General features: G+C 48.6%; 1 protein-coding gene across 5 annotated transcripts in view; it reads left to right on the top strand.

The window, feature by feature from the left end:
• Positions 1–20,141, top strand: part of Tvp23a (trans-golgi network vesicle protein 23 homolog A) — a 34,585-nt gene that overhangs the window by 8,349 nt on the left and 6,095 nt on the right. For all 5 annotated transcript variants that reach the window (XR_003377145.1, XR_003377144.1, XM_013347265.2 and 2 more), the window contains exons 3-4: positions 18,334–18,478; positions 19,639–19,728. Coding sequence is in view for 3 of the 5 variants with exons in the window: in XM_013347265.2 (XP_013202719.1) it covers positions 18,334–18,478; positions 19,639–19,728 (235 nt within the window). In the remaining 2 variants the exon portion in view is untranslated. The remainder of the gene's footprint in view (positions 1–18,333; positions 18,479–19,638; positions 19,729–20,141) is intronic.

The raw sequence follows: 20,141 nt of genomic DNA, 5'->3' as shown, positions 1-20,141 counted from the left end.
TCCTCCTCCTCCTCCTTCTCCTCCTCTTCCTTCTCCTCCTCTTCCTCCTTCTCCTTCTTGTTTTCTTTCTTCTTTTTTTTCTTTTTGGATTGGCCTGAAACTCCCATTGTAGCAATGATAACTTTGAGCTCCTGATCCACCTCTCCAGTGTGATTACAAGTGTACACTGTTGCTATGACCACATCACTATTAGTGGTGGGCTGGCCTGTGCGCTGCAGGGCATTGGCAGAGCCCTCTGTCCTCTAGGCACTGAAACTGTCTTCAGGTGCTGTACCTGTCTCCGTTTACAAAATTACCAATTTGGAGTTAGAATATTCTCTATTGGGAGTTCAGGGGTTTTGTTCCTGAGTTAACTGGCTAGGTTGGTCTCAGTTCCCTATTCAGCCAAAATGGCTTTGTCCTCCTGATCCCCTGAGCAGCTCCTTAGTACTGAGATTATAGGCATGTGCCGCTAGGCCCAGCTTCTATCTAGAGTCTGGCATTTAAGGGAACTTGGAGCTGTTTCTTTACTTCTTTGTATGACATTGAACCAAAAGAAGCTGGATATAAGGAAAAGGGAGGGCACGGGGGTGGCAGCACTTGGAATGACTTGGTGGCCAGTCAATTCTTCACAATAATATAAACACACCTCTATTTAATATATGGATATCCACATATATATCATATATATATATATCACATATGCACAAGTACACATACAGGCATACACACACACACATGCATACACACACACACACACACCTTGCTCCAGAATACTAAGGAAATGATAATTTTTATTTTCTTAAAACCCAAAATGTCTGTCTATTCAGCTGATGAGGACCCTCACCAAGACTCCCATGTGCCTTTGGGGAACAAATCATATTGTCTCTAATGCTCTAAAATCAATTTAAAAAATATAGAAATAAACACATAAATAAAAAATTTAAACCCTGCATTGCAGAGCATGCCTTTCATCCCAGCACTCAGGAGGCAGAGGCAGAGGGATCTCTGTAAGTTTGAGGCAAACCTGGACAGCAGAACAAGTTTGTAAGTTTTGAAGCTAGTCTCACCTACAGACCCTACCAGTCCCCTCAAATCAGCAACAACAACAAAACAAAATCAAACAGACCAAAAAAGAGCCAGACACAGAAGCTAGTTAGTTCCATCAATAGTGGATCGTTTAATTTTAGGGAAGGTTCCGGAACACCAAGAAAAATAACCATCCAAATCAGGGAACTAGTGAGATTTCGGTTCTCTTTGATCAGGCGGATCCTTACTTATTTTGAAATGATCTCCTCACATCTCTGACGGCTCCACTTCCCCTTACATGTCTTGTGTGTGTCTTATTCACATGAACTTGCTGTGTGAGCTGTGTCAGCAGGAAGGCCTTCGAAGGCCGAATTAACTGCACCAAACCTTGACCTCCATGTCTGGAGAGTGTTTGGAGATGCAGGGTGGGCATCCGTCAGGATCCGTGAGACTTTGTTTTAGATTAGGAGGGGTAAATGTTGAAATACTGGTACAGAGCTCAGTCATACTTGCTGGCGACATTGTCTTAGTAAAGATCAATTTAGGAACTTCAAGTTGAAACCCAGGTTTCTTATAACCCCTGTCTGATCCTGGTTCATTGGTTAGAAGCTGTGTTCACATCTTGAGCCCCATATTTATTAAAATGTCACTGAGCAGCATCCTCTGCCCTGAAACAAGCCTCTGTGACTAAAGGGGACAGTGGTCTGCAGTCAGGGCTAGCTGGTGACGCTGTGCACACTGTCCACCCTGATGGACAGTGGAGGTTCTGCAGTCAGGGCTAGCTGGTGGTGCTGTGCACTGATGTATGCCCTGATGGACAGTGGAGGTTCCACAGTCAGGGCTAACTGGTGGCGCTGTGCCCGCTGTCCACCCTGATGGACAGTGAAGGTTCTGCAGTCAGAGCTAGCTCGTGACGCTGTGCCCGCTGTCCACCCTGATGGACAGTGGAGGTTCCGCAGTCAGGGCTAGCTGGTGGCGCTGTGCACACTGTCCACCCTGATGGACAGTGGAGGTTCTGCAATGTTTTGATGGCCCCACTCACATTATGTAGGAATCCCACATTGGCATCCATACGACTCACCGTAGAAGGAGGCGTGCTCCATTTTGTTTCGTGCACCCAGCCCCAGCCTATGCCTGGCAAACAGCAGGCACCGGACTATGGGCTATTGTTTGAAGTTCGATTTATTTAGTGGTATTTCTGGAATGGTGTTGAAGGAAAATTGAAAAATGTTTTATTATAAAGTTAGTTCTGTCTTTAGGCAATTTAAACCAGGTCAGATGGGCACCATTGATTGCTTTGTATTTCTTTTTTAAAGAGTTATATTGTAGAGGTGGGTGTATGTGTGTCGAAGGTCAGAGGACAACTTTTTTTTTTTTTTTTTTTTGGTTTTTCGAGACAGGGTTTCTCTGTGGCTTTGGAGCCTGTCCTGGAACTAGCTCTTGTCTCCAAACTGATCACGAACTCACAGAGATCCACCTGCCTCTGCCTCCCGAGTGCTGGGATCAAAGGCATGCACCACCACCGCCCGGCAGTCAGAGGATAACTTGGAGGAGTCTCTCCCTCCATCATATAGGTCCCAGGGGGCTAAACCCAGGTCACCAGTCTTGGCAGCAGTCACCATTACCCGCTGAACTGTCTTGCTGGCCTATCTATAGTTACTTTGAATGCCAAATTAACCTGCAAACAAAAATACGCATAGACCCCAAATACAATGTGTACTATTTTCAGTACGGCGGGACATTTTAATGCTTGATTGGAGCTCCAAATAAAGGCCCTGCAAAATATGGCCACTAGATATTTTAACTTGAAAAATAAAGCTTTGAATTAATATCCATGAAAAAAATTTTAAATATCATTTTAAAGGATTTTCTTTTAGAAATTTAAATTATTTTTAAGTGTAAAGTATTTTGCTGTTCATATATATGTATCATGTGTGTGCCTGGTACTCGTGGAGGTTAGAAGAGGGGATCGGATCCCATGAGACTGGGGTTACACTCTGTATGAGCTGCCAAAGTGGGTGCTCGGAAGTGAGCCCAGGTTTCCTGGAGAATAGTAAGCTCTCTTACCGACAAGCCATCGCTCCAGTCCCTTAGAGGGATTTTCAAAGTGCTGTTTATAGACTAGCACTACTAAGCCAGGCATGACCCTCTGTGATCACTCCTGTGACCCCACAGCACGTGGGAGGCAGAAACAGGTGGCCGTGTCATTCTCATCTATATAGGGAGTTCAAGGCTAGCCTGGGCTACATGAGACCCTATCTCAAAGTACATTCATCAGTCAAATACATAAACAAAACGACACAAATAGCTAACATATACCCTTACCGTACTCACTCACCCCAAAGAACTTCACTGTATGTTAAAAAAAATCTGCATTTCATTTCCACAGGTCCTTTACAATTTTTGTACCCTCAGGAGTCGGTCCTGGCAATGTTGCCTGGCAGGGGTGCTACTCAATGCTGCCTTTAAAAGTATATTTCTATTCTTGAACCTGGTCACTACCACCAGACAGCCCACTCTTCCCTCTGACTCGTTTTACCTGCAATCCCACTGGGGTTTTGTTTGTTTGTTTTTGTGAAGCAAAGTCTTGCTATGTAGCCCAGGCTGGTCTGGAACTCACAATCCCCCTGCCTCAGGCTCCCAGATATGGAGATCTTTGCCACTCAAAAGACCCAGGATTCTTTCAAGAGAAGAAAGTGGATTTCAGATCTTTTCTCCCCTGCACAGGACTGGGGCTTGCCTCCTGGGCCTTGTGTGTGCAGGATAAACGATTATCTCTCTCCAGCTTTCTTTTTCAACTCTTTATTTTCAGATACAGACTCACCAAGTTACCCAGGTGGCCTTGAACTGCTTAGGCCCCCAGAGATTCCAGGCTGGCTTCCTGGTGGCATGTCTAGGAAGACTTCAAAACTTGAGAAAGAAACTAGTCCGACTGGATCTTCAATGCCAGGAAATAGGGATACTTTGAAAATCGCCATGTGGCATTTAAAATTAAATTAAATTTAAATTTAAAAAAGCCATCCTGTGGGGACTCCACAGCTGGCAGAGGTGGGGAGTCAGTGCTGCCTGAGCGGACAGTTTGCCACTCAATTCTCCCATCATGTGACCTCCTGCCCAGAGGTGCCTTTGTCTCTGATGCCCCCCTCGGGGAGCTGTGCCCATCTTTTGTTTTGGAAAGACAGAGCTGAGCACAGAGATGAGGTGGAAGGCTTGTAGCCTTGGTGAAGCATTCTGATCCCAGAAACCCTGAAATGGCTGAAGTAGATTAGAGAGAGGCCTGCAGCCAACATCACCCACTCTTGCAGAAGCCATGCATTTGGTTTCCCGCTCTTTTCCTGGTCTGCCATGAACAGTGTCCACTCACATGCCCCTGCCACCAGGCCCTGTCCACCAACATGGACTGAAGCCAAAGTAACCATCTCCTCACCCAGTCTCTGGCATGTCCTGTGGTCATAGTGATGTGAGAGCCGCTAACTTAGTCTCCCATCAGACAATTGGTTACTGGAAGGTGTCCACCATACAGGAAATATAAATGCATCCCTGTATCAGGCAGTTCATCTCCCAAGTTCGTTAAAGTCATGAGCCAGTTCCTTACATCCTCCAGGAGGTGACCAGTGACTGATTTTAAAATATATCCTGTGAACTCAGAGACAAAGACAAGATTCCATTTTTAATGCATTTGTTGGTTGGTTTGTTGATGCAGCACACACATGCCACAGCTGGCTTGTGGAGGTCAGATAACCTGTGAGAGTCAGTTCTCTCTTCCCAGCTTGAGGGTTCCGGTGGTCAGGTGGCAGCAAGCATCCTTGCTCAGCCACGTTCGCGTGCACCTCTGTCTTTACAAGCTGACGCTCACAGTGTAGCCGTTTCTCTGTTCCTAGAATATCCCAAACGCCAGCCTCATCATGTCCTTGTCTCCATACCCCACCTCCCCGAACATGAAGGCCGTGTGCTGTGAGATCTGGCCTGTAGGTTCAGCCTGATGGCCTGGGGAACTTAGAGGCAGTTGTCTGAGTGGGCCATTGTTCCTCTAGCTCCAGACAACCGCTGGCCTATGGCACTACCTGAACAAACCAAGGGCAGAATCTCAGAAGACATGGAGGCCTGCCCAGTGTAACTAGGTAGTGGATTTAGCACTGTGGTGCTACCCCACCCCCACCCGAGCGCTCTGCGGCAGGTCACCTGTGAACACAGTCGCTCTTTTACTTTGAATCTGAATAGTTCACACTCCCGGTGAGCACTAGGGGCCTTGTCTATGAGGACTCACTGCCCTTCTTCACAGACTTTCATGATACGTGCTGTGGGTTGAATGATGTCTGTGCTGAAACAAATTTTTGGGAATCCCTCATCCCTGAGTCTGGCTGAAGTATTGCCAGCTGAGACCCAAGAATTACAGTACAATGAACAAAACTTACTGTGAAGGTTGCCTACGCTCTTCCTTCTCTACAGGGATATTTCAAATAAGGTTACGAGGGCTGGGGACAGTTCCGTGGGGACATTTGGTGTTGTACAAGCATGAGGACTTGAGCTCAAATGCCCAGCATCCATGTAAAAGCCAGGCATAGTGGCTCCGTTCTGTGACCCCAGTGCTAGGCAGCGGAAGATGGCTCTGTTGAGGAGGTATATGGAGCGGGCGTGGGTGGTTGAAGCAAGAGGATCCCAAGGGGCTCTCTTGACATCTACTCTAGCTAAAATAGAGCGTTTCAGGTTTAGTGAGTGGCCTTTTTTCAAAAATATGGTACAGAAATGAGGAAGAACCAGATGTTGACCTCTGGCCTTCTCTCTCTCTCTCTCTCTCTCTCTCTCTCTCATGCATGCGCACACACACACCACACATAAATGCACACCACACATAAACACACACCACACACATTACACAACACACACGCGTGCACACACATGCACACACACACTCAGAGGTATGCATGTTCAATCAGCAATGCCATGTTTAAAGAATAAATAGGTGTGAACACATTCCTTTACCAGACACAGAAGGAGGAGGGAGGACTTTACAAACCCTTTAACACATTTCTCCAGAGACCACCAAAATGGTATACCTGGCTTCTATGCTAAAACTCGAGGGCATGGCTTTCCCTTAGGGCCCACATGTACGCTTGAGTGTGGACCCTCTTTTCCCACAGACCCTTCTTGTGCCCATTCATTCTTCAGTCTATGTTTTAAATCTCTTCTTAATGAACATCATCAGCTCTGGTGCTGGGGTGGAGCACAGCGGTACAGTGCTTGCCCAGCATGCTTGTGCCCTGTGTCTGTCCCCAGCATGGCATGCCTAATACTAGCACTTGCAGATAGTGGCAGGAGGGTCTGCATTTTAGAACTGCACAGGCAGTATTGTGGAACTTGGCCTGCACCCCTCAGTCACAGCCATGACCCTGGTCATTCCTACCTGGAGAAGTCCTAAGCTCAACCAAGGGAAGATGGCAGAGCAGTTGCTCTGTCCTGCCCGGTGCCAGTGCATTGTTATCGCTGGTCACTACTCACCAGGCAGTAACCTAGGCACTTTAGTGGGTTATATTTGCCATGTAATTGTCCTAGAAACCCCACGCCGCTGCCACTGCTGTGGCTACCCTTCCACACCTTCCACTACTCCCAGGAGTGCAACTTCCACAGACCTGTGGCTCGTCCCACTTCACAGGGGGACAGGAGACTGGCGCATGGTCCCAGATTCACCTGTCTGAGATCACACGAGTCCTCAGTGGAGGAGCTGGGACCCAAACCAGGGCAACTGCCAAGTTCAGAGTCTGAGCTTGTACTAGGACTCTCACGGCACTACCCATTCTGCTGCCTTCCTTCTGAAGAAGGGCCAGTGGCATCAGGGCCCTCCCTCCCTTTCTCCCCTCTCTTCCTCTTTCCTTCCTTTCATCAATGCATTCACAGTGCCACACACCCCCGCTAATTCCAGGATATTTTTATCACCCCAAGGGAAACCCCACTAGAGACCTGAGTCCCCTTCCCCATAGCTCCTGGCAACCACGGACACACCCTGGTGTCACCTGCCCATTCTACATAGCCCACAGAAATTAAGTATCACACGTGACCCTTTGTGTCTAGCTTCTTTCACGTGACAGGCATTTTCAAGGCTCATCCACGTAGCTAGATAGTTATCCTTCAGCACCAAGGAGGATGCTTCCAGAACTCTTCTTGGGTACCAAATCCTAAGGATGGTCACATCCCCATATAAAAGGACATAGTTTTGACGCCTTTCCAAACATCATGGGCCACGTCTAGAGGACTTGCAACATCTAATCCAACGGCAGTGCCACCTACACAGGTGTTAGGCAGTATTGTTTAGAAGATGATGATTTTAAGGCCTTTACATAGAGTGTGAAGGGTTTTTACCCCTCAAATATTTTTGCATGTAAGTTTGGGGTGGGTGGGGCTGGGGATGGGTATTCATGTGGATACCAGACATGGACTCAGGTTGGAAGAGGACCATCATCCTCCACTTTGCTTTTTGAGATGGGGTCTTTCTGTGAACTTGGAGCTGAATGAGTTAGGTTGGCTGGCCAGCAAGCCCCTGAGAAATGCCTGTCTCTGCCTCCTTAGTTCTGGGATTCTAGGTGCAAACCACCATGCCCAGCTTTGTATCCTGATCTTGGGGATCTGAACTTGGGTCCTCATGCTTGAATGTGTTTGGGTTGCAGTTGAGGGTGGACACTGGCACTTATGCAGAAGTACTTCACTGCTTTCCTTCCTATTTTTATTGTGATAAATTGACCATTTTAACCATTTTCTCTTTTTAAAGATTTTTTTTAAATTATATTTATTGGGCTAGTGAAATGGCTTAGTGAGTTATGGCTCTAATGCCCGGCCTGACAACCAGAGTTGGAGCCCTGGGATCCATGTGGTGGAAGGCAAGGGCTCCCGAAAGTTGTCCTCTGACCTCTACCTGTACTGTGGCATACACTCACACGCGCATACACACTATACGCACGCACGCGCGCGCGCGCACACACACACACATGCTCAAAAAATAGAGTAAACAGTTGATTCTCTCCTTCCTCTGTGTGTATCCCAGGGATTGAACATGGGTTGTGAGGCTTGATAGTAAACACCTTTACCCACTGGATAGTCTAGCTGACATTTTAATTTTTTTTCATGTGCATAGTTCTGTGGAAGTAATGTCACTCATTTTGTGCAACACTATCACCCATGTCCAGGAATTCTCTCTTCTTCCCAACTGTAACTCAGAAAACAGTCCCTACTGCTCCTTCCCCAGTTCTTAGTAACCTCTATCTTTTCCTTCCTTAGAGCATGCCTGTGTGCGCACATGCGTGTGTATGCCACATGTGTGCTTGTGTGTGTGTATGTGTGCCACATGTGTGCTGGTGTTCTCAGGTGCCAGAAGAGGGTGTCCAACTCCCTGGTGCTGGAGTTAGACAATTGTGAGCCTCCTGTCATGGATGCTGGGAGTCAACAGGCAGCACTCCTAGCCAGCGCCAACCCTACTTCCTACCTCTTTCTCTAGGACTGCTCCAGCACCACATACAAACAGAACTGTGTGACACCTGTTTTCTTCTGCCTGCCTTCTTCCACTTAGCATCAGGTTTTCGAGGGTGGCCTGCCTAGAACATGTGCCACACGTTACTGTAGCTGGTGATACTCCACCGTGTGCTTAGGTCACATTTTGCTTATCCATTGACCTATTGGTGGACATTTGGGGTCTTTCCAGTTTGGCTCATTGTGATTAATACTGTTGTATATAGTACATAGTTTTCTTTGAGTCTCTGATTTCAGTTCTTTGGGGTCTATGTTTTTAGAAAACTCCAGAGCCTTGGCTAAAGGAGGGGTCCAGGGCTCCAGCATCAGTAGAGAGTAGATCGGACTGTGTTGGTGCCAGGTGACGCCCTGCAGCCTGGGCTGAGCAAACAGGGCCTGCTGAGTCATCCCCATGAGTTCCCTCTATTTGATACTGAGCCAGCCAGCTTCTGAAGCTGGTCTGTGTCTTTAAGAAAAAATAAAGAACAGAAACAAGCGGAGAAAACTGTGGCGGTCAGAGGGAAGTCTCCTCTGTTCTTCACTTCCACATGCAAACCTCGGCTGTGCAGACTTCTAGTGGGAACTGTGAGTTTTAGGCAACCAGCATCTACTCCAACATCCTGATGGCCCCAGAATCCAGCGTCCAGGCTCTGATGGGAGCAGAAGGCCATGCTGTCATCTGTTATGATGGAGATGGCATTGCCCCTGGGTCGTTCTAGAGAAGAATGATATGCAGGAGCCTCTGTGGCAGGTCCTGAGTATGCACAGCCACCAGGGTCCTGAAGGGTGAGAGACATTTCTGCTTCCTCAGACTTGAGTGCCTCTGTCCCCCATTGCTTTATTCTTCACCCTGAGGTGACATTGGAAATGAAGTAGAAGAGGGCTGTGGACGGTAAGCCGAGGTGGTGTGGGCGCTGCAATCCCAGCAGGCTCCCTAGAGACCAGGAAGAGTGAGCAGGTGAAGAGATGAATGAGCCCAGGGACCAGAGCACTTCATCTACAAAGCGCTTGTCTTGGAAGTCTAACAACTAAGTTCAATCCCCAGAACCCACGGGAAAACCTACCCGGTGCCGGGTAGACAGATAGGTCCTTGAAGCTTTCTGGCCAGCCAGCCAGCTTGCTCGGAGGCCCCAGATCCCAGTGAAAGACCTTGTCACACAAAAGTGAGGTGCATGACTTCTAGAGGACGCCCGCTGGGATTGTCCTCTGCCCACACACACACTCTTTCATCTCCTCCAGGGCAGGGTTGAACATCTGGGCTCTGCCTGTCACTGTACCACTGTCACTGGGAAGCTGACATTTGTGCTCCACAGTAATGTCCCACCCCATCCCACCCCCCTCTTTTAAAGAGGAACTGATAAACCCAGAAAAAAGGACTTGTGTTCTGGAATTTTCCTCAGGCATCCAGCTACCAGTTGGGGATTTTTAGGTGTGTGTGTGTGTGTGTGTGTGTGTGTGTGTTTAAAACACAGACAGACCACACAAGGCACCAGGACATTACCCTGTGAGTTGATCTGTCCTGGAAGGCACTTGTGTCTCCGTGAAAAATCCAGACCAACTTCCTGTGGTCTTTCTTTCTCTACTGTTTCATTCAATTTACAGAAAAGGACAGGGAACAGAGGAGCTGGTGCCCTCCTCGCTGGGGTCCTTGTCAGTGTGGCTGAGCTGTCTTGTCCCCCAGCCGCTGCTCCTGGGCTGATTTGAGACGGATTCCTGCATCTGTTCAAAGACTGCTGTTAGCGGGAAGATGGCTGAGAAAGGAAGATCATAATGCCTGAGCCAGCAGTCTCAGCCCCTGAACTGGGCCACCTGTTCCCACATGCCAGCTAAAAAAGACAAGAAAGAGGAACGTCTTCCACTTTGGCCGCATTTGGGAAAGGACCAGGTAGATGGGTCCAGGTGCCCGAAGTCTGTCTTCAGGGCTTTAGCAGGAACATGGGTTTTACTGGAGAAAGAATGGACGCAGCTCAGGCGGGAGGTCGGCACGGTTAGGTAGTTCTGGTGAAGGTATCGTTTGAGAGCAGTCTTTATGACCTTTGGGAAAGTGGGCCTGAAGAAGTTGCTACTGTTGTGGCCTGGCAGGGAGCAGGCAGGGCTACAGTCTCACTTCTGCTCCACGCATGGCCTCACAAGGACAGGTGAATGTGGACATGGCCTGTTGCACAGGCTCACCTTAGATGGGCATAGCTTTGAGTCACTTGTCACAGGGTCAGTAGGGCTGGGAAGGGACGAGATGGAATCACGCCAGGGCCCAGTGCCCTTCTTCATTCATACCTGTGCCACTTTAGAGAGCAGAACATTCCAGAATACATAAGGGCTGTCAGAAACTAAAATAGGAAGTTTGGTGTGGAATTCATGCCAGAGATCCCATGTGGAGGTTTGGGGAGAGGTAGAAAAAGCCAGGATTTGCTGGTGAATGCGGTGGAGGTAGCAATAGGCTGGGGATCACTGGCCAGCCAGCCTAGCTCAGCAGGTGATTTCCAAGCCAGGGAGAGACCTTTTATCTGGAAACAAAGTGGACAGATTCTCAGGAACAACTTCGGAAGCTGGTATCTGACCTGCACATTCATAGACACACACACACACGAACGCACGCACGCGCATGCACACACGCACACAGGCACACTCCCTAGTGTAAACTAGGTGTCCCGCTTCATTCTTAATCACAGAACTTGGAAACAGTCAGTGTCAGGAGGACTACAAGTTCTAAGCCAGTTTGAGCTCCTGGGGGAGAGGTGACGGCTCAGCGGGTAAAATGTTTGCTGTTCAGCAGGAGTAACTGAGTTCTGATGCCAGCATCCATGGAAAAGATAGGCATGGTGGTGCATCACCGGAAGCCAGCCCCGGCGATTGGCAGGTCTGAGAGAGGAGGGAAGGGTGAGCCAGGCATGATGGTCGGGAGAATCCTGCAGCCTGACTGACTGGCAGCCTGAGTCCTTCTTTATTTTCACAGAATTCAGTAATCAGGAATAGCTTCATGTTGTTCCAAACACAGACCATATCATTTTGGTTTTAGAAACGTGTCTTACTCCCTTCTATACATCTTCTAGTCATCATTGATAAACCATAACAGAACAGAGTTACTATCATTTCCCTCAAGTTTAATGGTTATTTTTATAACCAGTTTTACTCATCAACTCCATAACCCAGTTTTTAACAACCTAGAGGCATATGAGAGACTGTTCTTAGTCTAGTAGCTTTCATGCTTTAAGGACACTAAACCAAAACAAACCCCAAGCCAGCCCAGGCAGATTGCCCTGTCCCAAGCAGTATATTATTAACTCTTAATGATGAGAATGTCCAAGAAATACCCTCAGGCCAAAGATTCTGCAATTATTATTCAAATTATGGCAGTATTTATATTTTATTTCTTTATAGAATTTGTCCATATGTCTAATCCTGGCATTCTGCTGTTCTTTGGTCCTATGACCATAGAAACAGTGACTCCGCGTGTGCTAACTTTTCTAAGAAAGGAAGGTCCTGCCATCTCGTTTTTTATCATCTCTCCACTCCACACTTTGGTCGTCCGTAGAAGTCTCTGTGCAGAGCAGAGGTAACTTCAGCTAACCTAGCTTTGATGCTGTCTATGCCTGGGTGTATAGTGCGAAGAGGCTTGCTCTGTGCAGAGCAGAGGTAACTTCAGCTAACCTAGCGTTGATGCTGTCTATGCCTGGGTGTATAGTGCGGAGAGGCTTGCTCTGTGCAGAGCAGAGGTGACTTCAGCTAACCTGGCTTTGATGCTGTCTATGCCTGGGTGTATAGTGCAGAGAGGCTTGCTCTGTGCAGAGCAGAGGTAACCAGCTAACCTGGCTTTGATGCTGTCTATGCCTGGGTGTATAGTGCGGAGAGGCTTGCAATCTGATTTGTGGCCGATTTTTCCAGCCTGCCGAATCTTGTTGACCTTTTAAAGCTGACTTTGCTTTGATTATCTTGTTCCTGAGTGAGTACAGTGACAGATGCTTTAAGAATGTCTCATAGCCTCATAAAGAGACCTCTGGCTTCTTTATGTGTGTTACAACCTACAAGGCATAAGAAAGACCTTAAAGTAGATAAGGATATCTCCGTAACAGTGGGGTGTGTGGTATTAGAAGCTGTATTCCTGGGAGAAAGCATAAAAGATTCATACATTTTTCCATCAACCCATTACCCCCAAATTGTACAAACATTACTAGGAAGTCCCCCTTCCTCCCTCCCTCCCTCCCTCCCTCCCTTTCTTCTTTGATGTGCGCAAGGGAGGGTGCCAACATGTGTGATTGGTAGAAGACAACTTACAAGAATTGGTTCTCTTTTTACTATGTGGATCCTAGGGATCATACTCAGGTTGTCACCTGAGCCATCTTGCCAGCCCAAGAACAGTCTTTAAGGACACTTGTTAGATCCCGGCTGCATTTAGGGCAGTGGTCCTTATCCCTGGTTTAGGGCTGCTGCAAAAGGGTGAGAAGGGGTTGTGTGTGCCAAGCTGAAAATGGTCCAGCCGCCTTCTGCACTGACCACTTTCTTAGATGTTTTGAGTAGTGCTCAGGCTGCCACTTGGCTGGGTTTACGGGCTCCTCCCTGTGTGTACACACACTGAGCCCACATCCAGGTGCCCATCCCCCTTATTATACAGCCCATACCCTATTCTTTAGAGTGAATTTAGGTCTAGCTGGGGATGGGGCTTAGTTGGCCCAGCACTTACCAGGCATGTGAAAGCCCTGGGTCTAATCCCAGCACTCCACAAACCAGAAATGAGGGTGGGTACCAAAACACGGGAAGTGGAGACGAATGGAAGCCAGGCTGGGATAGACAAAACCCTGCCTCGGAAAAGGAAAAAGAAGCAGAAGCTACAGTTCCCACAGTTCCCCTTCGATTCCCATCCCACAGCCACGGCACACCCGCCACAGCTGCCATCCCACAATACAGCACACCCGCCACAGCTGCCATCCACAGCCACGGCACACCCGCCACAGCTGCCATCCACAGCCACGGCACACCCGCCATAGCTGCCATCCCACAATACAGCACACCCGCCACAGCTGCTGAACCAATACTTACTAGTCCAAATCCAGCCTTCCCATAGGGCTTCTTTCTCTTTTCTGGTCATGCATTCTGTGGGATTTGATGAATGTGTGGTGACTTGTACCCCCCATTCTATAGTATCACAAAGAATAGCTTCACTGGCCCAAAGTCCTTTGTGTCCCCTGAGAGAGCAGCCTTTTCACCATCTCTGTAGTTTTGTGTCTTCAGGAACATTGCCATTTTGTGATCAGCTCACACAACCTCTTCACATAGCTGATTTCACTGAGCAGTGTGCGTTTCTCAGGCCTCCTGTGTCCTGGTGTCAGAATAGTACATTTCTGTACCACTGGCTGTGGCACAGCCTGTGCATTCCTCTACCAGGCGCAGGTTAAGACCTCCAGTGAGACCCATATCCCTCGCAGGTTGAGAACCTACCTTGTGTCTCCCCAGGAGGGTGACAGTGGTGTCCACTCCAAGACTTGTCACTGTGAGAATGGGTTTATGAATAAAGGAGAGTTGAACAAACCATCTCAGGGATCTGCCCCTTTCCTCACTGAGATCAATTTTTCTTCTCTTGCCTGTGGTGGAATATTAGATTAAGATGCTTTATATTTATTTATGCTGTGGAACATTTATTTAATGATGCTAAGATGTGTTGCATTATTTTATATTGCATTTGTTTAACTTTGTGAAGCTGTGTTACTTTGCCTGCCTAAAACACGTTTAATAAGGAGCTGAATGGCCAATAGGAGAGAGAAATAAGTGGGGTTGGCAGGCAGAGAGAATAAGTAGGAGGAGAAATCTAGGGGAAAGGGTGAGAAGTGGGGAAAGAAGGAGAGGAGGACACCAGGGGCCAGCCATCCAGCCAGCCATCCATCCAGCCATCCATCCAGCCATCCAGCCAGCCAGCCACCCAGCCAGCCACCCACCCAGCCAGCCAGCCAGCCATCCAGCCATCCAGCCAGCCAGCCACCCAGCCAGCCAGCCAGCCATGGAGTACGAAGGAAAGAAAGGTAAAGAGCCCAGAGGCAAAACATGGTTAAAGAGAAACGGGATGATTTAAGTTAGAAAAGCTGGCTAGACACAAGACAAGCTAAAGCCAGGTATTCATAGTAAAAATAAGTCTCTGTGTATTTATTTGGGAGCTTGGTGGCGGGCCCCCAAAGAGTAAAAAGACATCTACCCTTGCCCTTGAGATAATAGGCTTCTTGATGTCTTCTTGAGGGGAGGGTTGGATACTGAGTAGAAAAGACTATCTGTTGAGCATGACGATGGACCCTTTGCAGATTGTGGGGGGATTAGGAGTCCTGGAAGATCCCTCAAAAATGCCCCCCCACAGCATGACAAAGAGAAAGTTGTGGTCAGAGGGGAATTTCGCTGTGGCTCCTTGGTGGTGGGACTCCTGAGTGACACTGGGCTGAGATAACAGCTGTCCCCAATCACAGAGCAGTGTGGCTCTCAGAACCTCGCGTCTGTCACCCCCATACCATCTCCTCAGGGTCCAAAAGAGACCCTGCACCTGTTTACGGGGGAAGAATGAGGCCTCCTATGCACCTGTGCTCACTCGTGTGCGAATGAGCGTGTTCCCATGTCAGAGGACAACCTTGGGGGTTGGTCTTCGGCGCCCACCCTATTTGGGGAGTCTCCATGTTGTTTTCATTATAGACATGCCTGCCTAAGCAGCCTGAGAGCTTCTGGGAATCCTGGTATCTCTGCCTCCCTCATCCATAAGATGACTGAACCTCAGACATTCCTGATATGTGTCCTGCTTGGGTTCTAAGGAATCAAATTCGGGCCCTCACCATTGCGCAGCAAGTATTTTACCCAGTGAGCCATCTTCCCAGCCTAAGCCTGAGGCTTTGAGAAGTTAGACAGCATTGGAAAGGCAATGGAGCTACAAGAAAAATTAAGACCTGGAAGACTGACCCCAGGCAGCTAGCTCAGGATCACCCTGCCATTTGCATCTCAAGGGATGGATCAGGAAGGCTGCTGGCCTGAGTAACCTATACATTCAGGGCTTGAGTTACAGTCTTCAGAACTTAGAAGCTAGTCTTGGACCACCTTAGCATTAGCCTGGCATTGGCAAGCTGGGCCAACTCCAGATGCAGAATAAATGAGGCCCTGGAGGAGTGGAGAGAGCAGCCTGCACGAAACAGGACTTAATCCATGGTTTGAAATGTATCAGCTCTGCTTGGATAATGGAAACAAGAATCAAGGACGCAGGGTGGACAAGACGACCCGGAGTGAAAGTGCAGGCCGACAGCCTGAGTTTTAACCTTAGGAGCCCCAGTGGGAGAAGAGAGCTGACTCTGAAAAGTTGTCCTCAGACCCCCACACGCATTGCTCCTGGGGGGTTTTAAGAGCTCTTAGCTGTCTAGCGTAACTGTCAACAGAGAGACTTCCTCCGGCAGCTGATGGGAGCAGTGCAGAGTCCCATGGCCAAATGTTAGCTAGAGCTCAGGAATCCTTTGGAAAGTGGGGAGAAAGGATTGTAGGAGCCAGAGGGGTCGAGGACACCACGAGAAGAGGGCTCACAGAATCAACTAAGCCAGGCTCATAGGGCTCACAGAGATTCTGCCAGCAATGAGGGAGCCTGCATGGGTCTGCGCTAAATCCTCTGTGTGTGTTATGGTTGTGTAGCTTGGTGCTCTTGTGGGACTCCTCACGGTAGGAATGGGGGCTGTCTCTGACTCTTTTACCTGCTTTTGGGACCCTTTTTTTCTACTGGGTTGCCTCACCTTGCTTTGATATGAGGGCGGTGCCCAGTCTTGCTGTAACTTGTTATGCCATGTTTGCTGATAACCCTGGGAGGCCTGCTCTTTCTGAAGGAAAACAGAGGAGGAGTGGATCTGCGGGAGAGGGAAGGTGGAGAGGAGAGATGGGAGGAGAGGAGGGAGGGGAAATGGCAGTCAGTCAGGATATAATATATGAGAGAAGAATAAAATAATAATAACTAAAAAGATTTCATCTATTTGATGTGTTCACGTGTTTTGCCTGCATGTATGTCTGTGTATCACATGCATGCAGTTCCTGAAGAGGCCAGAAGAGGGCACTGAATCCCCAGAACTGGAGTTACAGGTGGTTGTAAGCTGCCACATGGGTGCTGAGACTCCAACCCAGGTCCTCCGGAAGAGCAGCCAGTGCTCTTGACCACCAGGTCATCTCTGCAGCCCTTCCTAGTGATCTCAATCGACTCAATCACAACATTTAACACAACAAATATATTAAATTCCAGGACTACTAAAATGTTTTCAGAGACTACTAAAATATTTTTTCATGTGTATGTGTATGTACATGTATGTGTGTTCCCATGTGAGGGAAAATGCAAGTTCACATAATTGTGTGTGTAGAGGCCTGGAACTGTGTATGTTGGGGTTGGGGTTAGCTGCCAGACACGGGTACTGGGAACAGAGCTCTGGTCCTCTGGAGGAGCAGGAGGTGCTTTAGCCCCCGAGATTTCTTTAAAATCCATGCTTTATAACTAACCCAGAAGTGGTATGTGGACAGACCATAGGCTAGCGAGGAGCACAGTCTGTGATATTTTAAAGAATTAGCTGGGCCATTTTAAAATATATATAGCTAGCCTCCTCATCCCCACGTGACTGATGGCCTTGAACCTGTAGTCCTTTGGCCTCTACCTCCCAGATGTGGGTGTTCCAGGTGTGCACCACCACACCTGGTCTGTGAAGTGCTGGGGTCACACCCAGTGCCTTGTGCAGGCGAGGTGAGCACTCTTGTCAACCAAGCCACATCCCAGCCCCTCAAAGTGCATCTCAATGCCGTCACATAGCTGATGTGGCAGTTGTCATCTGTCCAGCTGACATGCGCTCTGTCTGTGTGCTTTTGGAAACTGGTTTTCCCTCTGTCGTGCTGACGTGCACTCTGTGTGCTTTTGGAAACTGGGACGCCACAGCAGGAAGCCTCCTGTGCACCTGAGCTCACCCTCTCAGGGTCAGCCATTGCCCTCCGTGTGTCCTCTGTAGCTATTGCTCTTTCTCCAGATGGGTCTGTCCCAACAGCTTGGTGGTCCTTTTTAACCGTCTGTCCCAGTTCTCTAAAAGCAGCTGCTGCAGGCAGAGTGCCTCCCATGGCTCGGGCATTGGTAGGTATAGGCAGGCTGGCATCTGAAGGCGCAGTGCTCAGTAAGCAACTTCTTGGGAAACTCTAGCATGTAATCGCCTCTCATTGCCAGGCAGCTGGCACGAGCTGGGCCCCATTAGTTCATCACCACTCCTAGGATGAACTCTCTAGGAACATGCTTTGCCCCGTGGCCCAAGAGCTCTGCCCTGTGAGCTCACCCATGCTGGTGGGATGACCCAATCTTTACTTTTAGGGAACTAATGCTGCCACTGGGTGGAAAGACAGGAATCAGCCTCACTTCACTTCAAAGGTGACCTTGTTTCAAAGAGGAAAAATGACGTTTGGAGTCAGATTATGGGAAAGTCCTGGGTTCTTCGAGGGAGAACGCAGTAGTGTCGCAACACACGCAACACGTTTCAGGGGCTGGGGTGTGGCTCAGGTGCCGAGTGCTTGCATAACACGCACACGTCCCTGGTTTGGTCCCCGGCACCACATGGACCAGGCGTGGCAGTGCACATGGACAGTGTAGGGAAGATTATCAGACGTTCAGGGACAGCACTGTCATCATTGAGGGCAGCCTGGGATGCATGAGACTTTGTCACTTTGGGCAATGCTAAGGTGTGTTAACAGTATTGCTGCCTGAGATTTCAGGTGAACCACACAGGGGCGAATGCCACACTCGTAGTGCCAAAGTGAGCTTAATGACCTTGTCCTTGCTTCTGAGTCGGGCACCTCCCGGGGTCTTCTCAGGCACCCCTTGGCCACCTTCTTCCACCTGTTCTTCCGCGTGAGTGCCATCATCACCTATGTGTGCTGTGACTGGTTCAGCAGGAGCTTCGTTGGCTGCTTTGTCACTGTGCTTCTCCTACTGTCCTTTGACTTCTGGTCTGTGAAGGTAAGGCTCCTTCTCCAGGGACATGTGGGCTTTGCTCCCAGGGGTGCTTTGATTTAAATTGTTGCCACACATTGAAGAACACCGAGGGGCCAGCAAGATGGCACAGCAGGTAAAGGGAGCTTGTTGTCAAGCTTGGCTCCACGTATGATCCTTGGGATCCCCAAAAGTTGTCCTTTGACTTCCACGTTTGCTGTGGCCCATGAGAGCCCTTCTCCTCCACACAAAATTCATGTTTAAAATTTGTAAGGATTACTGGGACCATGTCACTTACAATAGAGAGCAAAAATGCTTCAGAAAGCAGCTTCCAGGATCAGATGTCACAGGTACACAGATGCACCATGGGGGTGACAACCCCATATAGCTTTGTATATAATATATACACACACATTAAAACATATAATATGACCATCTGTGTTATTTTGAGGCAGAGTCTTTTTTTTTTTTGAGGTAACATCTCACTATGTAACCCTGGCTAAATCCAACTCACAGAGATCTGCCGGCCTCTGCCTCCCGAGGACTGGGGTTCAAAGCATGCACTGTCTACCATACCTGGCCAGAATCCCACTTTTCAAAATGATAAGGGCCAGTATAGTGGCACACATCTTTAATACCAGCACTCAGTGGGTGGGAGGGTAGGGGGTGGGTGGGCAGAGGCAAGTGAATCTCTGTGAGGTCAGCCTGGTCTACCTACTAAGTTCTGGACCAACCAGTGAGATCCTGTCTCAAAAACAAAAAAGTAAGCTTAAAGACAAGAAGTCTGGAAAGCTCTCTGGAGGAACAATTACAATACAACATCCACCCTTTTCCCACTTTCTTTTTCATGCAAGCATGCACACGTATGTTATAATATACATGTGGTCAGAAGATAGCTTGCAGAAGTCACTTCTCTCCTTCCACCATATAGGTCCCTGGGGATTGAACTCGGGTCATCAGGCTTGGCAAAAGCATCTTCACCCACCATCATCTTACCAACCCCACACCCTCCTCCTATGCCTTCTGCAGTTTACAAGCATTAGTCAGGTGCACTGGCACACACCCAATACTCACCGCTCAGGAAGCTGAGGCAGGAGCTAGCCTGGGCTACATAGGAAGACCATTACAGAAGCAATGAGCTCTCTTGTTTCTTACGTGCTCACAGCCCTTTTGCCCTCTTCCCTCAGAATGTGACTGGAAGACTCATGGTGGGTCTTCGATGGTGGAACCAGATCGATGAGGACGGAAAAAGCCACTGGGTATTTGAAGCCAGAAAGGTATGCTCTGAGACAAGATGGACAAGAACTGGGGTAAGGCTGTGTGGCGTTTACACAGGTTCCCTGAGTGTGTGTGCCGGACCAGACCCTGCCCTGCACAAATCCTCTGCAGTAAAACTCACACTGCAGCAGTATGCAGTAACACACGGCAGCAGTATGCAGTGAAACTCACATGGCAACAGTATGCAGTAAAACTCACACGGCAGCAGTATGCAGTAATACACGGCAGCAGTATGCAGTAACACACGGCAGCAGTATGCAGTAAAACTCACAAGGCAGCAGTATGCAGTAAAACTCACAAGGCAGCAGTATGCAGTGAAACTCACAAGGCAGCAGTATGCAGTAAAACTCACACGGCAACAGTATGCAGTAAAACTCACACGGCAGCAGTATGCAGTAAAACTCACACGGCA

This window comes from Microtus ochrogaster, chromosome 7 (assembly GCF_000317375.1).
Source record: "Microtus ochrogaster isolate Prairie Vole_2 chromosome 7, MicOch1.0, whole genome shotgun sequence".
Lineage (NCBI taxonomy): Eukaryota > Metazoa > Chordata > Mammalia > Rodentia > Cricetidae > Microtus > Microtus ochrogaster.
The sequence above is the reverse complement of the archived record's forward strand: the minus strand, read 5'-3'. Positions and strand labels throughout refer to the sequence as shown.